This window comes from Fulmarus glacialis, unplaced genomic scaffold (genome assembly GCF_000690835.1).
Source record: "Fulmarus glacialis isolate BGI_N327 unplaced genomic scaffold, ASM69083v1 scaffold12269, whole genome shotgun sequence".
Lineage (NCBI taxonomy): Eukaryota > Metazoa > Chordata > Aves > Procellariiformes > Procellariidae > Fulmarus > Fulmarus glacialis.
In genome coordinates, this window is record NW_009235294.1 from 7,229 (window position 1) to 25,108 (window position 17,880).

At 41.8% G+C, this 17,880-nt stretch overlaps 1 protein-coding gene across 2 annotated transcripts in view; it reads right to left on the reverse strand.

The window, feature by feature from the left end:
• GLP1R (glucagon-like peptide 1 receptor) overlaps positions 1–17,880 on the reverse strand; it is a 57,554-nt gene that overhangs the window by 6,177 nt on the left and 33,497 nt on the right. For both annotated transcript variants that reach the window (XM_009585979.1, XM_009585978.1), the window contains 4 exons: positions 17,606–17,765; positions 9,102–9,162; positions 4,836–4,905; positions 4,025–4,113 (listed from right to left, as the gene is read on the reverse strand). In XM_009585979.1, the coding sequence (XP_009584274.1) occupies positions 4,025–4,113; positions 4,836–4,905; positions 9,102–9,162; positions 17,606–17,765 (380 nt within the window). The remainder of the gene's footprint in view (positions 1–4,024; positions 4,114–4,835; positions 4,906–9,101; positions 9,163–17,605; positions 17,766–17,880) is intronic.

Consider the following 17,880-nt stretch of genomic DNA (forward strand, 5'->3'; position numbering starts at 1 on the left):
GCTCTGTATTCAGCTACTGGCTGTATTTCACCTGGAAAATCTTCTTCCAAACTCAGGAGGAGGCCATGTGCTTTCTTGTACCTGAGATGTCTTCTTGTGTATCCTTTTCCCCATCTGTAAGTGGGAAAGATGATCAAAACCTACCTTGTTGATGGCCTGAAAGAAATAATCTATCAATAACTGGAATCTTTTAAAAATATCTTGGCAAAGATCTTGGTTAAATCTTCAAAAAATTGTAACTAACTGTAACTGCAGAACAGTTTGTAAAAGCAGTTCAACTGTCTTAAAGTGAGCGATGACTCCATGATTTAAACAGCAAGTTCAAAGACACAGCTAGCAAAGGAAAAAAAGACAAACCGACCTGAAATAAAACATTTTTCACCTGTAAGAGAGCAATGCTCAGGGATACAACCACAGGAAAACATTCACAAGAATGGTCTTTAACTCTCTTTCGATAGACGTACATGCTAGCCACCCAACAGGCTAATGAAAGATGCCTGAGCCTCGCGTAGGAGTTTATAGGGCTATCCTGGGCCACAGAACCTATCGATGTCTCACAACAACCTGTCTTTAGACAATTCAGTAGGTACAAAATCACTCAGCTAGCAGGGCTGTCAGTACTTATTAGATCTTGTGTGCCCTAGGGCTGCTGGCTGCTATTCTGAATCATGTAATCATTCAGGTTGGAAGGGACCTCTGGAAGTCTCTGGTCCAACTCCAGTTCACAGCAGGTTACTCAGGGCTGTGTCCAGCCAAGTTCTGAATATCTCCAAGGTCCTCCACAGGCCCTCTGGGCTTCTCTTCCAGCTTCAGACCACTCTCACTGTGAATTTTTTTTCACCTCCACATGCAATTGGAATTTCTCTTGCTATAACTTGTGACCTCTGCCCCTTGTTCTTTCACTGTGCCCCTCTGAAAAGACTCCAGCTCTGTCTTCTGCAAAACCACCATTAGGTAGCTGAAGACTGCAATTAAATCCTTGCTTAGTCTTCTGTTCTCCAGACTGAATAAACCCAGTTTTCAGCACCTCCTTCTATGTCACCTGGTCCAGCCCCTGAACTAGCTTTGTGCAAAATTGACGCAAGTCCCATGGGGTGGGAGGGACAGGACACAGTGTCTTTCTTCTACTGGGGAGCCTCAACCTGGACACCAGAAGCAGTCTCACAAGTGCTGAATGGAGGGGATCGGTCACTTCCCTTGACCTTCTGGCTATGTTCTTGCTAGTGCAGCCCAGTATGCAGTCAGCCTATGCTGTCACAAGGGCACACTGCTGAATCATGTTCAACCTGTTGTCCTCCAGCATCCCTGGGTCTTCTGTAAAGTTGCTTTCTCTCCAGTCAGTGCCCATGCCGTACTGCTGCATGGGGTTGTTACATACCAAGTGCAAGGCTTCTGTCAGCCCATCCACTGGCCTGCCAATGTCCTTGATACACAAGGACCAAGGGATGGTGAATCAAAGCAACTATTGAAATTAAACAGTTTACACATACAGGTGAGCAGAAACGCAGATCTCTAGTGGACCTGGGCAGACCACTGCATTAGGGGATAGGGAGCTTGTTCAAATGAGCGGCCTACCAGCAAGTCTGGTGATGGAGGCTCTGCTCCACCACCACCTGCCTGAGATAGAGGTAGAAGCGGGAGGCTGACGCTGAATTGGCTTTGGAGGCACCGTCTGGGTGAAAAAAGGGAGTTGTGTAGGTGTACAGCAATTCCCTAACTTATTTAATGAAAGCTGATTGTTCTAGATGGGATACTTGGAGAGCTCTGCCTTAAACAGGAAGCCATGCAAAGTCCTATGAAAAGGCTTCCTGGGTAATTCAGACCTCCCTGAAGAAAATCCTTTCCCTGAGCAAGGGGAGAAGTTTCTCCACAACTCCAGTCCTTCTGTAGAGAAAAGGGATTTGCTGCCATACCGAACAGTGAGCTCTCTCTCTTCATCAAATGAATGGGCAACAGGAGAGAGGTGAAGGAAAGATTGGCCTGAGAGCAAAACACTTTTCTCCTTTCTATACACAAAAGTATCTAAGTTAGTGACTTTCTAGGGCACCTAGACTGGTCCTTGTTTAAAATAACACATTCCAACATAGCAGTTCTGTCTTCCCTCCACCCAAAATCTTTTCCAGTGTCTTTGAGCAGAAAAGAAGGGGGGGGCGAAATTCTCATACAGGAATCTCTGACTACTGGTCTTGTTATCATCAGAAGCATACCAATGAACTGAACTCTTTTGGGTAAAAGACTTCCTCAAAGCTTCTGGCTATAACCACCAACCTCCGGATGGACAACCAAGACTATAGTCTCCATCAGTGAAGAACGCTCTGTTGCTGGGTAAATCCCATTCTGATAAAGCCTTTCTGTTTACACAGCAGATTTTTGAACATGCAACATGAAGAAATGAATGAACATGCACCTCTGAGAAACGGCTCATCTGCATCAAACCTTCCTGCTGCTTGCAGAAGTCATGAGGGCAAGGGCTTTCTCCCTTGACAGGGTGAATTTACAGTCAGACTTTTAAATGGCTTCAAGCCATCAGAACTGGAAAATCCCCCCTTCCACCACCGCAAATTTTACCCTGGCAAATAAAGGTCACATATATTCAAAAAAACAGTAGGCATGAAAGCAAAGCCTACAGCTCATTAAAACAAGTCCTTTTCTCTGCTTTGAGTTCTAAACACGCATTAGGATTTCCAAAATTTCACATGAGGTAAAGAAGGTAGATAACATACAAGGCAACTCTATACTCTGATGAGAACGCACCAAAATACATGCTGTGTCTAGCTTACAAGGCTGCAGCATTGAAATACCCAACTTCTAACTAGCTAAGTCAATCGCCAGTAGCAGTCCAGCTGCCACAGCATGTAGCTCCACACTGGTTAATTCAATAGCTAACTTGTTATTTCTACATTATTTTTCAGACTGTAACACAAAAATATTCTCCAAGATGCAGAAACGAAGGATGTGACCATGAATGTTAGCAAGGTGATTAAATAACAGGAAGAATAAAGATACGGACAGGGTGAAGCCTGCAAAATAAAAATGAAACATTTCTGTGATAACCCTGATGTCTCTCTTGAAACATCCTATGCATTCAAGATTGAAAGTTTGTCCCAATAACAATTGGCAAGAAGAACAAGGAGCAACACTCAAAATGACCCCTGTCTTGATCTTCATTGAAGTTAAAGCTTTTATTTCTATCACTCTTTTTTTTTTTTTTCAAATTACAATAGAATAGGATAGGATAGAATGGAATAGACTACTTCAGTTGGAAGGGACCTACAATGATCATCTAGTCCCACTGTCTGACCACTTCAGGGCTGAACAAAACTTAAAGCACGTTATTAAGAGCATTGTCCAAACACCTCTTAAACACTGACGGGCTTGGGGCATTGACCACCTCTCTACGAAGCCTGTTCCAGTGTCTGACCACCCTCTGGGTAAAGAAATGCTTCCTAATGTCCAGTCTAAACCTCCCCTGGCACAGCTTTAAACCATTGCCACACGTCCTATCACTGGATACCAGGGAGAAGAGATCAGCACCTCCCTCTCCACTTCCCCTCCTCAGGAAGCTGTAGAGAGCAATGAGGTCAACCCTCAGCCTCCTTTTCTCCAAACTAGACAAGCCCAAAGTCTGCTCCTCATAGGACATTCCTTCCAGCCCTGTCACCAGCTTTGTTGCCCTCCTCTGGACGCATTCAAGGACCTTAACATCCAGTACTTGCATATGTTGCAAGTATTAAAAAAAAAATCTACTCAATTAATATTCATCCAGTATTATGGAAGACTGTAAAGTGACCAACTCAGAGATCAAGCCTTCTGTTTATCTATAACACAGGTTAACACCTGCCCTGGCTTCACCTGGAGGCTTTTCTGGGAACTGACTGTCCAAGCAGTAATACCAATGTGTGACACCACACGTGTGCATTACTCAAGTTCTGTGATCATTAATCAGCTTTGTCAGCCCACCCCTTTCATGAACCTCCTTGTCTACTTCCATTTTGATGGGCACGAAAAGTGCCATATGACATACCTGCATTTTATGTCAGTTTTGCACATCAAATTAGCCTGTAGTTTGGAGATGATGATGCATATAACTCTGATAAAGATCAGGAAATTTACCTGGAGAAATGAAAGAAGGATTTATATCATCATCAAGAAACACATGTGCATAAGCGTTCAAAAAAGCTGGTTTGTGTGTGCATGTGTAGGTCCCTGTGCATCCTGCTACTCGGCAGCTGCAGAATTTGCCACGGAACTCAACTCCTTGCTAAGGAATTGTGCTCTAAATACATCCTCTGTGAATGCACAAGTCACCTTTGAAAACACAGGCAGTCCACTAAAAAAAGCAGGGGTGCTTACTTACGTCTCTGGGGAGTGAGACACAGTAAAGGTGTGGGCTGTCACATTTGCCCTGTCTGGAGGTCTGAGACTGACACAGTATTGGGGCTGCAGAACGTGGCGTTTCTCCACAATGCCACACAATTTGTTGCTCTTCTGTAGCCCCGTACCTGGAAAATTATCTTCTACCTCCCTGTACTACCTGCCATAGCTTTCTGCACACAGGGGAGTTAACTGGATTGCTGCAGCATGCTGTTTTGTTATTATATGCTGCCACTACGACGTGTGGCCAAATTAGACAAACAAAACGCTAGTCAGGAATTCCAGTGACAGAAACCAATTTGGTTTCATAAAATCACATTTCTGAATGAAAATGTCAATACCCTCAGAGGTTATTAGCCTTTGGACATGCACAACAGCCATGTGCACATCTGTTCTTTGTACTATATCATGTCATGTTCTCAAGGAAATCTGCCAGCTCGCTGCACGTGCCCCATACTCACCCCAATAGCAATAAGAATGGGCAGCCTGATGATCAACCAGTAATTCATGTTATAGTTTCTGGTCCAGCAACTAGGAAGATGGCAAAAAGGACACAAGAAGAAAAAGTTTCAGTACGTTACTAAAATCTCCTGCTTTTCATTCTGTCACAGCAATGCAGATGGAAAACAATACTGAGGACTAGATACGAGGAAAGCACATCATGCTGACATGGAAACAGATGCAGTTGCTTCTTAGAAATGCTGAATGCTTTGTATTATTGCAGCTACCATAATCCAACTGGATACTACTCAATGGCCCTTCTTGCCACTAATGGCTAGCTCTCCTCCACAATTTACTATGAATTATCATCAGTTAATTGTGAAGATTTACTCCATTAAAACCAAGGTCAAATTTGTCATGTGGCTGAAAGGAGAAGCGGGAGGAATCTGTTTGAGTCAGACCTTTCCTGCATGGTTCCTATCCTCCTCTTTCTGCATTATTTTTTATTACTCTTCAGTCTTCAATGTCAGGTCATCTTATTATTTAACTGTTCGATAGTTCTTTATCCCATTACCTACCATCACTTTTCTCGTATCAATATTTAGATCAGTCACCTATTTTATTTGTCCTTATTTTCAAAAAGGACCTACTAATTTCAACCAGGAGAAAGCAATTAAGGCAGCAAACTCCAGCTCCTGCAGCGTATATGTACAGGTTTCAGGCCCAAAGGGAGTTTTAAAAGTTATAAGCAAGTAAAATCAAAGACGGAAGCAATAGTTCCCAACTTTTGTTGGCCAGCTGAGCCCTCTGCCAAGTAAGTAACCTGCTGCTGGCAATCTAATACTTCACTCTCCCCATAAGTCTCATTTTAGCTTTTTAAATTCCTGTGTCCTTGAGGAATATTGGAGAACAATCACAAGGAAAGTGATGCCTGAAAGCCACAGTTTGGGATCACTGGTTCAAAGTGGACTTTACACTGGTGGGGTTTGTACATTGAGTTCTTTTAGGTCCCACCCTGGCCACAGCCAGCCACCCCCAACCGTGTCGTGGGCTACATGTGTGCACAATGGCCCAGGTGTTGGGGCAGTGTTCACGTGCCACTTCACTCGTTGCTGCAGCGACAGTATTCTTAATATTTCTACGAAATAACTTTGTTAGCCTCCTGCCATATTGCTCAGCATTACTCAAAAGCAATAGTCAACAGTAAAGCCAGCAAGTTTCTGAGCTACACAGGCTGTGAAACATAAACTGTGAAACAGCACTACAGAAAACATAGGTTCCTTCACAAAACAAGTTTCTCTTCATCTCCAAATCTCATCTAAAACATATATATGCTCAATTTTCCCTAGGGTTTCTTAACAGGTCTATGAAACTTCAGCTTGGGTGATGTTGGTGGAGAGTAAACCCTCCCCAACCTTGTAATGGGACAGTCAACTTGAGAGAAACTAGCAAACCGTGCAGCACGTGGTAGGGATCCATGCTACAACCACACACCCACATGCGCTCACATACTAGAGAGGAAAGTGAAGCAGCTTGGCTGGGGCAATTCCGTATTCCCTTGCAGGTACCGCAAGCCCGAGAAGGGCTCAGGATTTCATTTTTCCTTTCAATTTCAGTTTAGTGCATATAACAAGCATATTATTGCAACCAGCAGCTCCACAACCTACAATTCAATTGTATTTTAGATGCTGGAGAAAAAAGGTGTACATATTGTGTGCAGTCAGCATACCTGAGCTGGAATCTGAGTAACAGAAGAACATCTTAATTGGGTCGTGTGACTGGGAGCCAGCTTCATGGAGCCCTTAAAATTAATTTTATTTGAATGCCTCAAGACCAGTGGGATAATAGGCATGGCTGGAAGTGGAGTCTTAATTTTCTGACTAGCTGCAGTGGAAGCAGAGGCAATTTTAAAATTTCCTGATAATGACAGAGGCTGAGAAATGATTCTTTACATTAACTCTGCTACATTTCTGTGTGTATTAATTTGCTTCCTGTGGCACAGAACAGTTTTAGCTACTTTCAAATTTATATAAATATGTGCAATAAAAATGCCACTACAGCCCAATTAAAAGTGTCACAGCTATTAAAGTGTCCAGAAAATAAAAAGTGTCCATGATTTCTTGTCCATTTGCCACACTGATAAATACACCAACACCTATTGTGTTTGGGATCTATACCTGCAGGTTGCTCAGGACCACTCAGAAGATGCTTGGCAACTAATAGCCTCAGAGCTGTGAATGGAGAATTGGTCCAGTGAAACAAACGCTACTGGGAAGTTTCTGCCTTTGCTTACCAATCTGGTATTCTTTTTCTAAAAATGAAAACACCGAATTTTTACCTTGAAGACATACAGCTGAATGGCTCTTTTTTTAAAAAAGATTGTAGGCTGGCTGTCTTGCTCCCATAATTAATTGCAGATAGAAACAAAGATGTGTAAGTATCAGCTCTTTAGGCACAGTCTAATAACTAAGAACGACAGCTTGCCTTTTAATTTTATTTGTAATCTGGACAAAGTCTTTTTCAATAGCTCACTTATTAAAACAGCAACTGCTTTCTAAAGGAGTTTACACTCGTACAAGTAAGGAAAGAAGGAGCCAGTCTGCAAGTAAATTTTGCAGGCTTCAGTCCTTCATTCAAATGGCTACGTTCACAGGACTGCCTCAAATTCCCAGCCCCGACCACATTTACTTCCAGTTATTCCTCATAACCAGGGAAGCAGTTCAGTCACAAATGAAATTTACAGCCTGCTGCACATCCCTGGTGACAGCGCTATGGCAAACAGCATGAAAGATATCCCTGGCTGCTCCAGCAAATGCCCGCCCAAGGCACAGAAATCTTGCCTTTCAGAGAAGCTGCTGAACGTGGTTATTTATTGCTGTATTTTACAAATATTTATACAAGATTTAGAAAATTCAATAAGGTGCAAAATTGCCCCTTTTAAGCTCCGCTGAAGGTAGTGAGTGACAGTTTTCCTTAATAGAAAACATAAATCAGCTCTGAGCGCTGCATAATGTAGGAGGCTCAGCATGAGCACTTTGAATACATTTTCTACATCAATGGGAAGATATGCCCATGGAACGTCGCCTGTTCAGAGGCCGCATGTTCTCTTATATCTATTCTGATAATTTCAACAAAACTTGCAATACATCGGTACGGCCACAATCTTGCTACAGAATATTATCAAGTCAACCTTGAAAAGGAAAGTCAGAAAATCCTAGCATTGCTTAAGCCAGAAAAGGCAGCTTTGACTGAACTCTTTCAGTACTATGAAAGACACTAAAAAAAAAAGCCGGTTCTCAATACTCACGAACACCAGAAAAAAGTCTGGAGGTGGCTCTGACTACACTGAATTTTCACATTGCAGCATCTCTCCAGCAACGATTGTGTCGGGGGGGGAGAGAGAGAAAAAAGGACCCTCTACAAAAGTGCTGGCTGGGTTGTTTGGAAACTAAGTAAGAGGAAGACCGAATAAATAGTACATTTAGAATAAAAAAGAAATAGCGTAAAGTTATTTACTTCATCACAAAGAAAGCTACCCAAATATTTCCAGGCAGACACTGTCACTAAGAAGAGGAAGCCACTTTCCTCCCTCTTGTTTTTGGGGTTTTTTTTTTTGGTTTTTGTTGTTTGTGGTTTTTTTGTTTTTTTTTTTTTTAAAAAAAAACCAACAAACTACAATGCTATTTGGTACATAAAGCATATATAAAGGCAATTTTTCAGAACAGCCGCTATGGTAAAAGTGGACAAAAAATATTTTGTTTTTTGCAGCAGTCTTGTGTGTGGTTATAGTTGACTTCAGTAAGACTAACATAAGCAGACAGAGAATGTGCCTTTATTTTAAGAAGATCTACATAATGGAAGCTTAAACAAGCACAGGCAATCACATCTCTGCTGCTAGGCATAAGCTAACCACTACAAATCACAGGCAGAATCCTGTGGAAGGTTTTTGCCTTCCTCTGAAGCATAACTGTAAAGGCTACCCCCGAAGGCACAGCATCAGGAGTGGTCTTGGTTGGGTATGATGACTTCTACTGTTGATACTGTAACCACAGAAAAACAAAACATACCTTTCCTTGACCTGCAAAAGGATAGATTCATTCAGACATGCAGAAACATATGCTCCTTTCTGAAATGTTATGCAAGACCTTCAGACAAAACAGAAGCAATTATGTGAGGTTTCAGCACATTGCCAAAGCAAACCACACCGAACAGAAAGCAAACAACGACCTGCCAGTGCACACATACAGCACAAATGAGATAGCTAGAAAAATCAGAACTAAACCAACCCCTCATCTTCATAAAGGTACTTGACAATTCCCCAGAGGATAACAAACAGCATTGGCACACCTGGGAAAAGAGGAGACAAGGTTGACACTGACATTAAGAGAGAGGGAAAAGCAGAGAGGACAAACCCCCCACATAATGATGAGCAACATAATTAACTGGTGGCAGGATTGCAGCTCCTACCCAGCGCAGATGGCTGTCAATGGTGGGAAGAGTCGTCTAACCTGCAAGTGACTAATAGACGTAACTCATTTTGCCTGGCCCCCACCTAGCTCCTAACAGGCATGAAAAATGAGCAACAACAGACCATCACCCCCATACTCAGCATATACCAGCTTTTCCGTGGAAAGTTTCACAGAGGGGCCAAGGGAACAATATTTCTGGAAGCTCTGCTAGGCTCTAGACTCACGCTAAAGAGGAGCGCAGACCTGAACCTTTGCATCCACATTTCTGCCTGTGGGTCAGCTACGCTGTATTCAGGCAGCACCAAGCTCAGGCTGTCTATCGGCGTCGGGGCTGGAGCACGCTCAGCCCCGCGTACCCCCAGTGGCAAAGGGGAGTCTGGGCACATGACACATAGCAAGTGTGCTCAGGCCTCCCCCACAGAGAAGTCCCAAGTTTGGGCTGCGGTACTGGCATGGACAGGAGTGGCTGCAGCAAAGGCAGCAGATGCATCTGGTCTTGAGAAGAGGCTTAGTCCTACACTTACCTGACAGCGCATGTGCTACGGTTGGTCAGTTTATCCGGGGTGTAAAGGGAAGAGAGAAAAGCCAAATAACCTGGCAGTCATTACTTGCTTTACAATGTCAAAGGCTCTCAAATTAATTTCTTTCATTTATGAAATGCCTAGGTCTTGAAAAATAATTTTAAAGTGCATCTACCAACCAATTCTCAGTACAGGGAATGCCAGAAAAGCCCACGAGGAAGGAGAGCAGGTTGAGACTCAACAAGCAGGATGAAGAATTTCTGCCTAAGATCAAGATGGTCTAATTCCTCTGGATACCTCCTTGGACAGTGTCCGATGCTGTATGTACATGGTATAGGAAGGGCAACATTTAATGTGCTTTATTATTGCATTGTTGAGAACCAGTATGGTAAGGGACCACAAGAACATCAGTGTGCAGCAGTAAGCACTGCACAGGGCAAATACACGGCTCCTGACAGCAGAAGCCACAGGGAAATTGGTGATCTCTTGCAGCCTGAAAATCTACAAGCAGTATCTGTACTGGGTATTATCAGTAAAAACCTTCTCTCTTGTTGTACTGTATTCTTTCTCTACTATCAGAACAGCTAAATACTACAGACACAAAAGGCCAATTATTCTCCTTAATCTGTTAAAAAAAAAAAAAAAAAAAAAGAGAAAATAAACAGCAGCAAGAAAAAAATACCAATAGTTAGAATAATAGCAAAGATAATGAATTGAGTAGAGATTATTGGGGCAAGTGGTTGAACATGTTCCATGGGTGTACTGGATACTGAGAGTACACAACGTTTTGGGAGCAAAGTTACTGAGAACTCCATGCTGCCTCGATAGTGGCTTAAGAGATTAAGGACAGGCTCATTGCAAATCACTTCCAAACACAAATGAGCCTTTGACTCATAGAAACTAATTATAGTTTGAATTACTCCTTGCTTGACTCTTCTGAGAATTAAGATATCTTAATATGAAACTTACAGGATAAGACATGAACCCTGAGAGCACAAAGGCTGTATGTCAGTGGAAGGAACTGATATATCGAGTGATAACAATAATGATTTGTGGGTATCTCCATTTTCTGGATACATCAGAAATCTCTCCATATTTAATCGCATTGCTTGACATTTGAACTGAGAATCTGCTATTAATATTATATTTCAAAAGAGCCTAGCTAGAGAGAGGCTGGTATTATTGAACTGCATCAACATCCTGCTAGGCAAATATTATACAAATTAATAGGCAGCATGTACAAGGTGACTTGTTCAACATCCTCTGCCCATTCCTACTTGTGATGCAGGCCCCTGGTGCCTTGGTGTTGCAACACCATCAGTCACATTATTTTCCATGCTAGCAATACACATTTTAATCTGAGACACCAAGGCTTAACAGTGCAATACATACATCTAAGCTTTGAACATCAGTGCAAATTCTACCTGGATACCATCTGACATCTACCAAATTCAGAAGTCTTGTCCTAAGAAATGGGTGGCTCTGAAAACTGTCTGGGGCACTCTCAGCAGATGGGAATGCATCCAGCTTTCCAAAGCCCTAGTCAAGATCTAAAGAGGAGACTGCCCCAAGAACATTCCCTAATCCACCTCAAGTCTGTAGAAGTCATTCACAACTGCAAAAGAGCAAGTCTGCAGCATCTCTGCAATAACTGTAGTTTGCAAGGCTCACTGAGGCTCTCCATAGATTAATTTACAATCTTGATACCTAATTAACATGCATTAACTGGCACAAATACAAATATTCTGGTTACTTCACTCAGTCAAGAGAAATTTGGCTGGCTTGAGTAGGCAGTGGAAGCAAACTGTATACAGCTCCTTGAATAAACTCTACAAATGACTATCATTCATTAACAGAATCAGCGTTGTATTCCAGTCCTGGGCTCCCAACATGCAGCTTTTTTAGTGCATTTGAGTTTCAGTCCTACACCTCTTTCTCTTGCTGCTGCTATTCAAGTATCAGGTATCTGAGAAAAAACTGCACCCATTTATCGGGTGCACTTATTTAAGATACAGGCTGAACTCTTTCTGGTTTTGCTTCTTGTCATACAGAAAGCTTTGAGATTGATCTTTGCCCAGATTAACGGACCACAGAAAGGTCTCTGAATTCTGGAAATGGTAATGTCTATTTTGTCTGTACTGCATCACTGCTGAAGATGCCAGACACTGCAACAGCCTGCTCATAATAGCCTCTGCCATGTTAATTCTTGCAGGCTGATAACTAACCAAAAATCTTTGAACACTACATGGTGATTATGAAATCCGTCAAGTATACTAGGAAATAAGCATGCCAACAGCTCAGCTAATAAAGTCCAACTTCAAATGACAGGGCATCTGAATTATAGGCTGCGATAATAATATATATTATAGATGATGAAGTAATGGAACTGTCAAATCAACATCTTAACACCCCACTGAATAAATAAGCAGCACGACTTACTTATTTTCACTCTAGCTTATATATTCTACACCTGACAAGGTGTCTGCATAGTAAGAAAAAAAAAAAAAGTGGGAAAACCAGGCATTATCCAGAATGATAATAGGATGGGGTAGGTAAGAGAAGAAAGCTGTGAGAAATTCTGCACAGCAACCACTGTTTGGTTGATGTTTTCACAATGCCCCATTGTTCCTAATGAGCAGAGAGGAGAGCAATTTGTGGAGCTGCTAATGGAAGCTACCATGTCTTGGTAACAGCATGTAGAAATCAGTCTCTCCATTGAATTGGTCCGAGATATTTTGGTAACAGAATAGAAAAGCTCAGGCTTGTTCTGGAGTCCACTAAGTAGCAGTTACCATGAAAGGTGTCACCAGGTGGTGCTATTCCATACCACCTTTCCTTCCGTCCCTTATCTCCATGTGCAAACAAGTTTTCATTCTACAGACACACGATATTTCTAGCTTTGCATATGTACGTAAAGGCACTTTCAGGGGAGAAAGATGTATGAGGAGCAAGAAAGGCTCCCCTCATCCTCACGTGCTTATTAGAGATTCTTCCTGAAGTAAATTTGTCTCTGTAGGAGCACTACCATCCTGCCGAGACCCTTAAATACGGACATATTCTGAATACAGCATTTTAGGACTGATGAGTTTGTGTATAAGCTCATATTTCAGATGTAACCTGACATCACTGGTTTCCACGTGGTGAGAAGTTCAACCTCGGAGACAATCAGGCACACAAACCAGAAGGACACTACTGTTGTCAGAAGAACTCCAATCTTTCTCTCAGAAACCATCCAGGATGGTCTGACTTGATCAACTGCTTGACATACGAATGCAAGAAGTATGTGATGAGGAACTGAAAGAAGTGATAAATAAATATGACTAGATGTAGAAAGAGCATTGAAGATGTGAGAAGAAAAGACAAAATGTTTTTCCTCCTAAAAAAGGAAAAGCATTAAAGAGTGTAATCCGGAAGACAAAGAGTAAAGACAATTAAGAGGAACTCCTGACAGATGCATTTCCTACCAAGATCAGTCTGGACACAAAACCCACTTTTACATCCTTATCTGAAACACGGTTTTCATTTAAAAAGAGACAAGAAGTGGTTAGTGCAACGAATGCATCCTGTTGCTACACTGAGTTCGTACTGGGCTTCAGAAGGAAGGTTTCTTACTGGCTCTGTTCCAGTCAGATCTTCCTTGCAATCAAGATGTAGATTTTGACACCCTAGCCAGGCTTCCTGCCTTTAATAGCTTCATTCCCTCAAAGTATTCTTCCTTAGAGCAAGTTTGGATTGTCAAGGCTTGGAAGGAAGGGGAATATTTATTTTTTATGGCAGTTTCCCTGCTGCAAGTGCAGCTGGGTGTAAAATTGCCACAGAAGCTCAGAGAATGTTCAGCTTGTTATTAACATCTTCTTCTTAGCCTTTAGTGCTGAAAATTGTCTCCTGTCATTCTTCCCACCTGGATGTCGCACACAGTCACTGTGCGACGTTGCTGTTGTTTCCCCATTCCTCCCTCCTCCCTGCTTCTGAATGCGAACAGGTCCTTCTTCCCCTAAAAGCTGCTGAAAGATGCATACAGCAGAGTAACAGCATGAACTGCTCTTCTCCGGAGTGTGCAGCACTGACACAGCTGCTTGAAGTCAATGCCAAGCTCAGTGACTCTTCACTTGGGCTCGGACACGATGAACACTGAGTTGGGGTCCTGGACACCCCGATTAAGAGCAGTCTGCACATGCCGAGTAACAAACCAACCAAAAAAGTAATCATCTTGATCTCATTAGTTACATTGTTTTCTTTCCCCCTTCTTCTGCAAATGTTTTTTCTCTCTATTCTAGTGAGCTCCGTGGGCAAGGATTTCTCCTGTGCCAGAGGAAGGAACACCAGGTACCAGCAATGCATAGCAACAGGTTTTGTTTCTGCAAGTGGTAACGCCTATCTGAGTCAACATCCTGTTTAGCTGCTGTTGTGCTGACCTCCAGACTGAAGGGAGCAACTCATCTACCTGCTCTGCCATTAGCCTATGCAGAATTTTGTTTGTTGACGCTGTTAGTGGTTCTGCTTTTTTTTCCTCCATCAGCTTTGAAAATGGCATAAACCATTGTTTTTGCAGTAGGATATGTGGAACTCGGGGCTGACACAAATGTATGAAAGCCTGCTTTTACAAAGAAAAAGAAGACATAAGCAAGACATTTTCCACATTAAACGAAATGGGAAAAACTTAACGCTGCCATCTCAAAGCTTAGTATGGCATGAAATCTTGGCAAGGCAGTGGCCGTTACAGGAATACAGTTACCTTACAAGTAATCAGGAAGTTTTATAGAATCCTATCAATATACATGATGTCGATACAAATTACTCCCAACTTGTAAAACTACATTAGTTTCCTTAGGTCTATCAAGATTTTATAACTTTTCTAGCTTCTGCAAAGTACAGTAACATGAGATAAATATATTTTTCCCCTTATAAAACACTTCAACAGCAAAGAATAATTACTCATTTGAACTGATACTAAATGGACTACCGCCTAATAACATTAAGAATTGACCTGAAATTATCATATAGCAAAAATATATTTGGGAAATATTTATTAATTTTTCTTCACACTCCTCACTTTCTGCTAACTGTTCCTAGGAAAACACAGACTAGGTACGGTATCTTTTACATGTTTCTATTTGAAAAGCAGGTTTACCCTTTCCATGTTTTGAATTGAGATGAAATGATCATGTTAGGCATAAAATGGGAGAAGTACTTTTTTTTTTATTTACACAACTACATGGACTTTTTCCCCTGTTATAACACAATATAGAGTTACTTAATATAGCAGTTTAAAAGCTTGGAGAGAAATAGATATTGGGACATTTCTACCTATTTGAAAGCTGGCCCTTACTTTACAGTTTTGCTTGGGATTACCTGAGAAAATAATTTGTTCTGAGACCTGTTGTTCCTCAAAAGAAGTACAACAGGGCAAACATCATCTCCGAGAGTATGTGCAAACACTCAGGTGGACAAAAACCTTGAGGAGAATACACAGTTTTATTCATATGTACATTTGAGAGAAGTACAAGCGCAAACATATGTGATCACACAGGGGATTGCGGAAGCTATTCAGACAGCAAAAACAATACCATATGGCCTGTGAGCAATCACAAAGTTCAGTTATAATAAGAAGAAATAACAACATGAAATGACTAGCACCCACTAAGTTTGTGAACAATACATATACGAAATTTTAAAAGATAAATATTCATCAAATGATGAGTAATGAACAAGTTAAGAAATTATCCTGTAAGAGGACAATTCATTAACAGAACAAAGGGTCAGGATATCAAATCAGCTCTGACAATCAAATAGATACTTATTTTTTGATACAGCTTTATTTTTACAGTCGATAAACTATTTCAAAGAGCAGGACTCTCCCAGCTCAAACAGGAACCTACTGGCTCTCTGAAACCTCGGCATTATGCTGAGGCTATCATGCTGCTAAAAAAAAAAAAAAAAAAAAGAGTCTTCTAAGCATTCCATACAGCAGAAAGGTACCTGGTGAGGGACCTGAGCACCCAAAAAATGGAATCACCAGTGAAGAAGCAAGAAAGAGTGGAAAAAATCTTCATCTCTTTCCACTTGTTAGAGACGAAACTGTTATCTGGTATAACTAATCTGGGAGCACTGAAATAGCAGATGCTTCTGCATTTGAAGATGGAGAATCATTGGCAAGGTTTGCACATGCAAGCCATGGCTGGAATAGCAAGAAACTGTACAGATGAGGATTGAATGGCAAGGGCAGAGCTTTTCTAGGAAGCTTGGATGAAACCCATATATCCAGTGCCAAGTTCTGGCATTGCCACTCATTTCCACAAACTCATCCAGAAATTCAATATACAGTAGCAAAACTTCCATTGTAAAGGAAAAACAAAAACAAAACAGTGTCTTCTGTTTCTACCTTCTGCTTTTGCAAGAGACAAACTCTGCCTAGAAGTGATTCAGATCAAAACCATCCTATCCCTTACCTATAAAACAACACAATACCCTTAGAATTTGGCTAGATAATAATTTTGCTCTAATTTGTTTTCCATGTCCTCTCATGACCTTAGTCAGTGTTTCAGGATAGCTCCCCAACCCTTTCTTTTTTTTTTTTTTTTAAATTGAGGGTATGGTTATTCATAAAATACGATTAAAACATACATAGTTCAAATGTTATACAAGATGCCGTTGCTTTTGCTGCATCTCCTATATAAAACAATAATGGAAGATATAGAACTTTTTAACTAAAACTCTCCAGCAGGAAACTGCTATTACTTGCATTTATTTATTCCCATCAATGTGCCAGAAAGCCTTTGCTCCTCATATATTGCTGTTCAGTAGAATTGGGTAATTCACTGTAAGCCATTTATATGCATTTTACCAGTGAACTAATTTGCTAGAATATTCACAGGTGGCAAATCCATAGAGAGGACAGTCAAAGCAATTTAAATGTTCAAACTAATGTCTGTGAAAGCACTTGCAGTATTTACTTGGATTTACTTTCAGCTTTCCAAAAGTCACCTGATTTCCACCAAAAGGGGAGCGGGGAGAAGAGGGAGAGAACACAATAAAAGCACACAAGGGATCATTCCAAAAATAGGATTAATCCTGAACAGTAATATACTTTCAGGCTAACTGGACAGTGAAAGAATCAAAGCTTTAGCATTCCTACAGAAAGCAACTCTGGCTCAACCAACTGATTTCAAGGCATCACAGTCTTTAATCTCAAGCACACATGTGCCCATGGCACGTGCACCTTGACCGCTCTTTTGCCCGTCAATCATTACTGGACCTGCTCTGCCCACATAACCAACCTGACAACTCCCTGCTAGCAGCCCCTTGTTCATCAGCCCCTTTGCATCCCCCTAGCTCATGCTGCCACCATTTCTCTACTGTTATCCTTGACCAGATACAAGTTATCATTGCTATTTTGCACCACAAGTAGTTAACACATCTTTGAACGCAACGGGAAACTTTCAGGAGATGAAGCAGGGCAGTCCATGAAGGTCCACACTCACCTGGAATCACCCACGCATCTTTTGTATTGGGAAGCTGACGTCTTGCAGGAGAAGTACCACGTGCCTGCCACTGGTTTAGGGAGTTTCTGCGGTGCCACACGGCCCCTCTGTTATGCACCCACAGCCTCTACGCTGCAAGCATCCAGGAGCTGTGCTGGCTCAGCACCCTCCAGCTCAAATAAGGTAAGGGAACAAAAAGGGAATGGAGAGTGCAGGACTTGAACTGGGCAGTGCTACGACAGACACACAGTGTTTTTTCCTATTATACCATCCGCCAGTGCACGCAGCCACAGGTGGACGTACGGAAAGATCAACTTACCCCAGCCAATGCAGAGATAAAGCCGAAAAATTCTCTGCTCAGAAAAGACTGAAAGTACCAGCAGCGTGTACAGGTACATGCCCTCCACCAGCAACCAGTAGTAGTTTGCAGCCACACAATACTGCATCATCACAAAGACCAAGCGGCAGCTGAGTGATTCCTGTGACGGAAGAAAGCACAGCCCAAATGAATGCAATAGGGGCTGAGAAAAAAAAGGATGCTAACTCAAAAGACTAGTTCTCTCTCCTACTCTTACTTGCTCCTCAAAACAATGC